Source organism: Helianthus annuus, chromosome 10 (assembly GCF_002127325.2).
Source record: "Helianthus annuus cultivar XRQ/B chromosome 10, HanXRQr2.0-SUNRISE, whole genome shotgun sequence".
NCBI lineage: Eukaryota > Viridiplantae > Streptophyta > Magnoliopsida > Asterales > Asteraceae > Helianthus > Helianthus annuus.
The window spans coordinates 1952734-1962927 of record NC_035442.2 but is presented as its reverse complement, the minus strand read 5'-3'; the positions used below and the strand labels follow the sequence as shown (position 1 = coordinate 1962927).

Genomic DNA, 10194 nt, shown 5'->3' with positions numbered 1-10194 from the left:
CTTTATGACTGGTAGTTACGCGACAGCAGTTGACAGTAATCAAAGAATAATCCTTGGTAAACGGAAGTTCTAATATGTATCTCAGGTCAAAGGATACTAAATGAGTATACCAATATCAAAGCATCTTATGACTAAGATCCATGAAGATGATTTGATGCGAGTTACATCCAACGTCATTCTCAATGAGGTCTGTGAATTTGGAAGTCAACTCCTTGAGTCCAAATTCAGAATAGTCTTAATTCAGAATCGTTCCCACGAGTCTGACCGACTACGGATAGTTTAGAATGCAAGATTCATGGATTAAACGTATAAAAATCGAACACAGTTATAAGATTCAAAATTGCATTTAACCAGTAAATCAAAATTGAATTCAAAAGTACAACTGTTAAAAGTTCGTACATCCAAATACTAAATCAAAACATACTGCTAGCTAATCTAAGCCCGATAGCACCCATGTGCTGATCATGCTTGTCCTGAGTCATGGGCTTAGTAAACGGGTCTACTAGGTTTTGATATGTGTCCACTTTGCTTATCATGATGTCTCCACGTTCCACAATTTCCCGTATATAGTGGAACTTTCTTAGAATGTGCCTGGCCCTGTGATGAGACCTGGGCTCTTTGGCTTAAGCAATAGCACCTGTGTTATCACAGAATATCTCGATGGATTTCTTAATGCTTGGAACCACATCGTGGTCGGTTATGAATTTCTTCATCCAAGCAGCCTCCTTTGCAGCATCAGATGCGGCTATATATTCAGATTCGGTGGTTGAATCCGCCACCACACTTTGCTTGGAGCTCTTCCATGAGATAGCTCCTCCATTTAGAGTGAATACAAAACCTGATTTAGAGCGAGAGTCATCTCGGTCAGTTTGAAAACTAGTATCAGTGTAACATCTTATAGTGAGCTCTTCTTCTACTCCTCCAAATACTAAGAACATATCTTTAGTTCTTCTCAGATACTTCAGAATGTTCTTAACAGCAGTCCAATGGGCAATGCCAGGAGTTTGCTGATAACGACTAGTCATGCTTAAAGCATGCGAGACGCCAGGTCTAGTACATAACATAGCATAGCATACATGATAGAACCAATCGCTGAAGCATATGGAACTGCTTCCATTCGCTTAATTTCAATGTCCGTTGAAGGAGATTGCGATTTGTTCAAAACAGTCCCTTTAGTCATAGGAACACCCCCTTTCTTGGAGTTTTCCATCTTAAAGCGTGTCATCATTTTGTCAATGTATGTACTTTGACTTAGCCCAAGAAGTCGCTTAGATATATCCCTATAGATCTTGATTCCTAGAATATAAGCTGCTTCTCCAAGATCTTTCATTGCAAAACAAGTTCCCAAATAGTGTTTAACTTCGTTAAGCATTGGGACGCTGTTTCCAATAATCAGTATATCATCCACAGACAGGATGAGGAATGATATAGTGCCCCCACTAGCCTTTCTGTAAACACAAGGCTCATCTTCATTTTTGACAAAACCAAACTCTTTGATCTTTTGGTCAAAACGAAGATTCCAGCTACGAGACGCCTGCTTGAGTCCATAAATGGACTTATTCAGCTTGCACACCCTATTAGGATATTTTGGATCAACAAAACCGTCTGGCTGAACCATATAGACATCTTCAGAGAGATGCCCATTAAGAAAAGCAGTTTTGACATCCATTTGCCATATCTCGTAGTCATAGTACGCAGCTATGGCAAGCAATATCCTGATCGATTTGATCATAGCAACGGGCGAGAAGGTTTCATCATAGTCAATCCCCTGAGTTTGAGTGAAACCCTTCGCAAGCTTTAAAGGTGTGTACATTTCCATGCATATCGATTTTTCTCTTGAAAACCCATTTGCTCCCTACTGCCCGAGATTCGGGGGTAGCTTAACCAAGTCCCAGACTTGATTATCACGCATAGATTGCATCTCAGCGTTCATGGCTTCCAGCCATTTTGCAGATTCAGGATCTAAGATAGCAGATTTGTAGTTAGTAGGTTCGTCATTAGACTCATCTACTACTAAGACTTCAGCACCTTCGAGATGCCAAAGGTATCTGTCAGGTTCTTTACTAGTCCTGCTACTTCTGCGAACGCCTATGTTCATGTCTGATTCATCAGCAACAATTTCTTGTTTTTAGACGTTCCGACTTCATCAGCGGTTGTTGTTGGTTCTCGAATTTCTTCAAGATCAACCACATTATTTCCAGTTCCTCGATTAAGAAGTTCTTCCTCGAGAAAGTGCCCCTTCCTTTTGATGGAAATAACATTTGCATCAGGATGGTAGAAATAATATCCGCTTCTTTTATAGTATCCGACGAAAACAACCTTTTCGCCTCGAGGATCGAGCTTATCATCAGCATCACTTGTGATGTATGCATCACATCTCCATACTTTTAGGTATTCCAAATTGGGTTTACGCCCATGCCATATCTCATATGGGGTTTTGTTTACCTTTTTAGTTGGAGCCAGATTGACAATGCGGGCGGCAGTCATAAGAGCATGACCCCAAAAGGAGTGAGGCAAGTTAGTTCTACACATCATCAATCGAACCATATTAAATAGGCTTCGATTTCTCCTCTCGCTCACGCCATTAAGTTGGGGTGTTGTCACGACCCCCGACCCGGTTTGACCCGTTTCAGGAGCCGCGGGACAGAAATCCTGCGGTATTTAATTTAGGCGACAGCGGAAGTCTTTTTAAAACAGGATCCTTCAATAATTTAAACTGCTCGTTACATAACTTAGGGATAAATTCCCGAAATTTACAATAATGTGATTTCTCAGGGAAATCTTTATTTTCAAAACATGTTCATTTATTTATTTACATTGAGCCACTTTTCTAAGCTGGGAGTGCTCCGCAGCACTTTTCTTTGCTCATACCAGATCACCTGAAACATGTTTGAAAAAGGTTTTGTCAGCGGGAAAATACTGAGTGAATCATTCATTTTACTAAAACGACACATTAGTTATAATTCACAGTATTAAGAGCAATTACAATGTTTCTGATATCAAACCAACTACCCACGGTACTTTACCACTCGACCCACTGGCCCACCTGTCCAGTGGTGTCTGTGATTATGGTCATATCACCCATTGGCTGCCCCAATGTTGAAGATTATCAAGTAATGTATACAAAACCCCACATACCGGCTGTAACTTGGTGATTACAAAGACTTAATCCCTGTAATTATAACTTTGAAAATAACTTGGAGTTTTGTAAAACAGTTGATAAAAAGAGAATGACTCACAAACTGTGAGAAAAGAGAATGACTCACATTACAGATTTACGAGCAGAGTATAAGCTTTACCGATTAGCCTTCTAACCTAATTTAAATAACAATGCACACACAAACGGGATTAGTAACTAATTCAGCAGTTACGTCAATTCATGAGATTAAACCCTCACAACTATTATCAAGTGCGATACTTAACAATTCAATGGATTCACAACGAATGACAGAGCATAGTCCGAATTCGAACAACACTCAAACATTCAAGTTGAAATCACAATGAATAACAAAGTACAAGTTCAATTTGAGCAGCACTCGGACAATCGTTGGATAGTTATAATCGATCGGACGTTGAATCGTAATAGCGATCGAGTTATTACCCTGATTGCGGCAGCACCTCGTGATCGTGTGTGTGTGTTGTGAACTGTTTTGAGTATAACTCGACGTACACAGGGACAATTTACGTCGTTTCAAGTTCTCTGTTCAAGTCCCAAGGTCGGCTATTTATACTAATTTTTGGGACTCCCTTACGGACCGTATGCCTGACCCCTTACGGTCCGTAAGCTAAGCAGTCTAATTCATAGGCTGCCTAGACTCGGGACTAGCCTTGGTGACTCAAGAATTTAACCAATCAGGACTGTGCAACGTTTTAATTTAGATAATTATCAGCTAGGGTTTGCCCCCCTCGAGTTTTAGGGGCCCTAATCCTGATTCCGATTGTCCTGAAAATTTTAGGGTTAGTGCAGAATTACTTGGGTGTCTCAATTAAGGTTTTCTTATTGACTAATTATCGTCCTAATTATTGATTTTAGTGGCAGTTGTTTCATCCTCCCCACCTTGAGAAAAATCTCGTCCTCGAGATTTACTGAAATAGATGAGGGTACTTTCGCTTCATCTCTGATTCTAGTTCCCAGGTGTACTCTGGTCCTTTCTTGGATTCCCATTTGACTTTTACTAGTACTAGTCGTTTGTGTTTGAGAAACTTGATCTTCCGGTCTTCTATTTGTAGGGGTTTCTCTACGAATTTCAGCTTTTCGTTTACCTCTATATCTTGAAGAGGTACTACCAGGGATTCGTCTGATAAACATTTCTTGAGATTGGATACATGAAACACATCATGTACTCCAGCTAATTCTTCTGGTAGTTGTAAACGATAAGCTACTGGTCCTATTCGTTGGATCACTGGGAATGGTCCAACATATCTGGGACTCAGTTTTCCTTTCTTACCGAATCGTACTACTCCTTTCCAAGGAGAAACTTTCAAAAGTACTTTGTCTCCTACCTGAAATTCTAATGGCTTACGGCGATTATCCGCATAACTTTTCTGGCGATCTCTAGCAGTCTTCAGTCTTTCCTTGATTTGAGTTATTTTGTTTGTGGTCTCTTGTACAATCTCTGGACCTGATAACTGATTTTCTCCTATCTCTGCCCAGCAAATGGGAGTTCTGCACTTGTGTCCATACAGTGCTTCGAATGGAGCAGCTTCGATGCTCGAATGATAACTATTATTATAGGAGAATTCAATTAATGGTAAATGGCTATCCCAATTACCACCAAAGTCAATTACACATGCTCGGAGCATGTCTTCCAGGGTTTGTATCGTCCTTTCACTTTGTCCGTCCGTTTGAGGATGATATGCGGTACTTAAATTGAGTCGAGTTCCCATTGCCTCTTGGAAACTTGTCCAGAAACGGGAAGTGAAACGACTATCTCTATCCGATACAATGGAGAGTGGGACTCCATGTAAGGATACTACTTCATCTACGTACAACTTGGCTAACCTTTCCATGCTAAAGGTTTCCTTCATTGGTAGAAAATGAGCTGATTTGGTTAATCGATCCACAACTACCCAAATAGCATCATTACCTTTTCTGGTTTTGGGTAACTTAGTAACAAAATCCATTGTTATGAGTTCCCATTTCCATACAGGCATTTCTAACTGTTGTAGTAGTCCTGAAGGTTTCTGATGTTCGGCTTTAACTTGTGAACAGGTTAGACACTTAGATACGTATTCTGCTATATCCTTTTTCATACCTATCCACCAAAAATTATTTCTTAAATCTTGGTACATCTTATTATTTCCTAGATGTACAGTATACCTAGATTTGTGAGATTCTTCTAAAATCTTATTTCTTAATTCTCCTTGTTTTGGTACCCAAATTCGTTTCTTGTGGAATCTCCAAATTCCATCTTTTCCTTGTTCTAATTCCTTTAGGTAACCTTTCATGCCTTCGGCATCGTCCTTGATTGCCGCTCCTTGAACTTCCTTTATTTGTTCCATTAAATCTAGTTGTAGATTTAACCTAAGAGCACGGACTCGCTTTTGCTTTTCATGATACTTACGACTTAAGGCGTCTGCGACTACATTCGCTTTCCCTTCGTGATATTGAATATCACAGTCGTAATCACTTAGGATTTCCATCCACCTTCGTTGCCTCATGTTTAATTCTTTTTGCCCAAATATATACCTTAAACTCTTATGGTCCGTATAGATAGTAAACTTACTTCCATACAGATAATGTCTCCAAATTTTAAGGGCGAAAATTATGGCTCCTAACTCTAGGTCATGAGTTGTATAATTTTCTTCGTGCTTTTTCAATTGCCTAGAGGCATACGCAATTACCTTTTTGCGTTGCATCAACACACATCCATATCCTAATTTTGAAGCATCACAGTATACTTCAAAATCCTCGGTTCCTTCGGGTAAAGCTAAAATTGGAGCATTTGTCAATTTGTGCTTTAGAATCCTAAAAGCTTCCTCTTGTCTAGATCCCCATTCAAACTTAACGGCTTTACAGGTTAGCTTAGTTAAAGGTACAGCTATCCTAGAGAAATCTTTAATAAATCGTCTATAGTATCCAGCTAAGCCTAGAAAACTTCTAACTTCCATAACTGTTCGTGGAGCTTTCCAATTTGTGATTGCTTCTATTTTAGCAGGATCTACGTGAATTCCTTCGTGATTCACCATATGACCTAAAAATTGCACTTCTTGTAGCCAGAATTCGCACTTCGAGAATTTGGCATAAAGCTTTTCCTTTCTTAACAAAGTTAAGAGTGCATGTAAGTGCTCACAATGTTCCTCCTGACTTTTCGAATAAATGAGCATATCGTCAATGAAAACGATCACAAATTTATCCAAGTAGGGTTTACAGATCCTATTCATCATGTCCATAAATGCAGCTGGAGCATTTGTTAATCCAAAGGGCATGACTGTAAACTCATAATGACCATACCTAGTTCTGAAAGCAGTTTTAGGTATGTCCTCTTCGTGCACTTTCAGCTGGTGATATCCAGATCTTAAGTCTATCTTAGAGAAATACCTAGCTCCTTGCAATTGATCAAAAAGATCATCAATCCTAGGTAATGGGTATCGGTTCTTAATTGTGACTTTATTCAATTCCCTATAATCGATACACATCCTCATTGATCCATCTTTCTTTTTCACAAACAGCACTGGTGCACCCCAAGGGGATGAACTAGGTTGTATAAATCCTTTGCTTAGTAATTCATCTAATTGCTTTTTCAATTCTCGCATTTCAGTAGGTGCTAATCGATAAGGTGTCTTAGCTATTGGTGTAGTACCTGGAATTAAATGAATTCTAAACTCTACTTCCCTATCAGGTGGTAACCCAGGTAATTCTTCTGGAAAAACATCTGGGTATTCTGAAACTATAGGGATGTCCTGGAGTTCCTTACTTTTAGTGTTAATGATTACAGAAATCATATACACCATTTCTTGTTTCCTTGAATAACTAGCCAATTTCATTACTGAAATGAATTTCAGTGGCTTTCGAGGTCTATCTCCTGTAATTAGAATTACTTCTCCTGTGGGGGTACGGATTTCTACGGAATTCTTATCACACAGGATTCGAGCATGGTTGGCTATTAACCAATCCATTCCTAACACTACATCGAATCCGGCTAATTTCATAGGTAACAGGTTTGCAGAAAACTTATGGCCTAACAGTTCTATCTCTTCTTCTTGCAGAACCTTATCTATGTTAACAGAATTTCCTTCTGCTGTTTCGACTGTATAAATCTGCCTAAGGTGAATTAGAGGTAAGTTAAGAGCTTGGCAGAATGCAGTATTAATGAAACTTTGGTTTGCACCAGAGTCAAATAATACTTTTGCATAGACGTTATGTACTAAGAACGTACCCGCTATTACGTCTGGAATAAGTTCGGCTTCTTGAGTGGTCAGCTGGAATGCACGCGCATTTTTCTTAGTTGCCCCTTCAGCTTGCTTGCCTTTATTATCTGCGGCTTTAACCAATTTAGGGCATTCTGTTTTGTAATGTCCGGTTTCTCCACAGTTATAGCAGACTATGGCTTTTTTTTTGCAGTTATCTTCACTATGTCCTATTGATTTGCAAAAATTGCAGGTTATATTGCATCATCCAAAATGCTTTCTCTTGCAATTTCTGCAGAATGGCGGGGTTGAGGATTGCCCTGTTCCTCTTCTTTTAAAGCGGTTATTATTACCCGTACGAAATCCCTGGGTAATCTTCTGAGCTAATTCCTTCTTTCGATCTTCTTCTCTTGTGCGTACTAGTTCATCGGTTAAAGTGTTGGCTAACTCTACAGCATCGTCAATAGGGCGTGGTCTTGCAGCTTTAACGATGTTACGGATTTCTCCGATTAATCCCCAAATATAACGGGAAATGAGTACCGGTTCCGGCGAAGCCAGATTAGGTACCACTCTCGTATATTCGAAGAATGTCGAAGTATATCCTCGACAGTCTACACCTAACATACGATGACTCAGGAACTTGTTTGCTATTTGTTCCTTCTCGTATTCGGGACAGAATTTTCTTTCTACAAGACTCTTAAATTCTTCCCAATTCATCGCATAAGCCATCCTTCTTCCTTTTGCTTGTAGCACCGTGTTCCACCATTCTAGCGCCCCTTCTTTGAACAAGTTTGACGCATACATCACTTGATCTTCTTCAACACATTTACTTATTGCAATTACTGCTTCGGTTTTCTCTAACCAACGCAGTGTTGCAGTTGCCCCTTCATTACCTGCAAATTCTGCGGGTTTACAGGCAAGAAATTCTTTGTAAGTGCAACCAGGCGTTGCAGCTTTCATTCTCTTAGGGAGTGGGGCCTGTTGCGGATCATGATCATTATGATTGCCGCCTCCATTTATGCTGTTACTGTCGTTATCTTCCGGAGTACGTTTACTAGGAACTAATTGTGGTTCGGCAGGTTTCTGAACAGCAGCCACAATTTCTGGAATAGCATTGGCTATCCCTTGAGCAATAAAGTGCTCAATATCTTGTCTAGTTATATATTGATCTTCCTGATTTTGCTCAGACTGATTTACTTCATTAACTGGTTCACTATTAGCGTTTTCCATCTGCTAATTAGTATTAATAGGAATTATTAGTGTCTAATTATTGATAACAAAATCACAGATAAATACACGGATCATTATAATATGCAAGCATAGCCAAAATTGTCGATGCCTCGACTTCTGTTTTGTTTGATATATTATACCTGCTTCAATACACACTATTTATCTTACATTGTTTTATTGCCCATTTTACAAAGTTAGTTTTACCATATTAGTTATAATACACACAAACTTCTCCAAACCCCTCCTATCTTTTAGTTCACTGGCAGTTTCAGTAACGACGCTCCTTCTCATCGTACTTCCAAGAGATCTGCTCCCCCATTTCCCGGATCCTATTCCCGGTGCCTATCAGTTCTTCACCAAACTGACGTAGTTCAGCTAAATTTTCATAGCTCATTGGCGGATTAGGGATAGGTTTTGGATCAAATTGTGGGAGAAAACTATAGGGACTATTGACTATATTTTGGAATTGCCAGTCATTGGTCCACCATTCCTCCATTTGGCCTAATGGTCGGGTGTGAACTAGTGGGTCTGGAATAACTGGTCCTAGGTTTATTGGGAATTGGGCTGTAGCAGGATAAGAGAAGAGATTATCGTTGATAGGCTCTAGAACATCACAATTATCCAGTAGGCGGTCTATTTCGTCCTGGAATGTGATTTCCTCAGGCTGTTTAGAGCTTTCTCCGATCTCTATTCCCTTTTGCTTTAGGTCTATCCCTATTTCTGCTGGCTTGGAACTTTCTCCGGTTTCTATTTCTTTTCCCTTGCTCACACTCACAGGATTTTCTATTTTAGGGAGTCTCCTAGGTTTCCTTCGGCGCACCTTTCGCCACCCTACATATCTTCTCCTCTTTTTAGGTTTTGCGTTTTCCAGCGGTGGAGCTTGGAATTCTAGCGGTTCCTCTATGTCAGCAATGTAACCAGTGAAGTTGTGGGAGACTTCAATTGGCACAGGATAGAGGTTGAGATTCTGAAATGCTTCCGACATCTCATTCATGCTGTACGACATATATGCAAAATGCACAAAATGCTAAGTTAAAACTTTGGAACAAAGCTTAACAAATAAACATTTTTATTGCACACCAATTTGTACAACATAACAGCAAGCAGAACACACTCAGATTTATTTATTTTATTTACTGGGAAGTGTTGTTACTAAACTTAGGGTTTTTTAAAGATTTGCATTTTCTGCTATAGTAGCGAGCATATACAAGTTTGCCCATTTTTCATCTAAATTGTCTAGTTCCTGGACTTCTGGGTTAAACCTCACTCTCTTGGCTTGGGGTTTCTTTTTCTCTTGACCCTTCTTAATAATCAAATTCCTTTTCTCTGGTGTAAGTGGGTTTTCATAATTTGCCTTACGGACAAAGATTCCTTCTTCTAAATTGGTGGGAGATTTGGAGGAAGAGGTTCCCTGTTCTTTGGGTGTACTATCTAATTTGCGGTAGATAGCAGAAATCTTTTGTTTACCCATACTGTAATTTTAACAATTAATCAGTTAATAAGCATATATTCACAGAATGACAAATAAGATTTTCAATAGACTTAAATTAATTAGAACAGTGAGCTTAATCAGTAAGCTTAAAACAGTGGCTCTGATACCACCTTTTCCTATCA

The 10194-nt window shown here is 39.4% G+C and overlaps 1 protein-coding gene across 1 annotated transcript; it reads right to left on the bottom strand.

Annotated features, from left to right (window-relative positions):
- Positions 1-623: 623 nt before the first annotated feature.
- LOC118483312 (secreted RxLR effector protein 161-like) lies at positions 624-1025 on the bottom strand. The gene has a single exon (XM_035978971.1). The coding sequence runs from the start codon at positions 1023-1025 to the stop codon at positions 624-626; it is 402 nt and encodes a 133-aa protein (XP_035834864.1).
- Positions 1026-10194: the final 9169 nt, after the last annotated feature.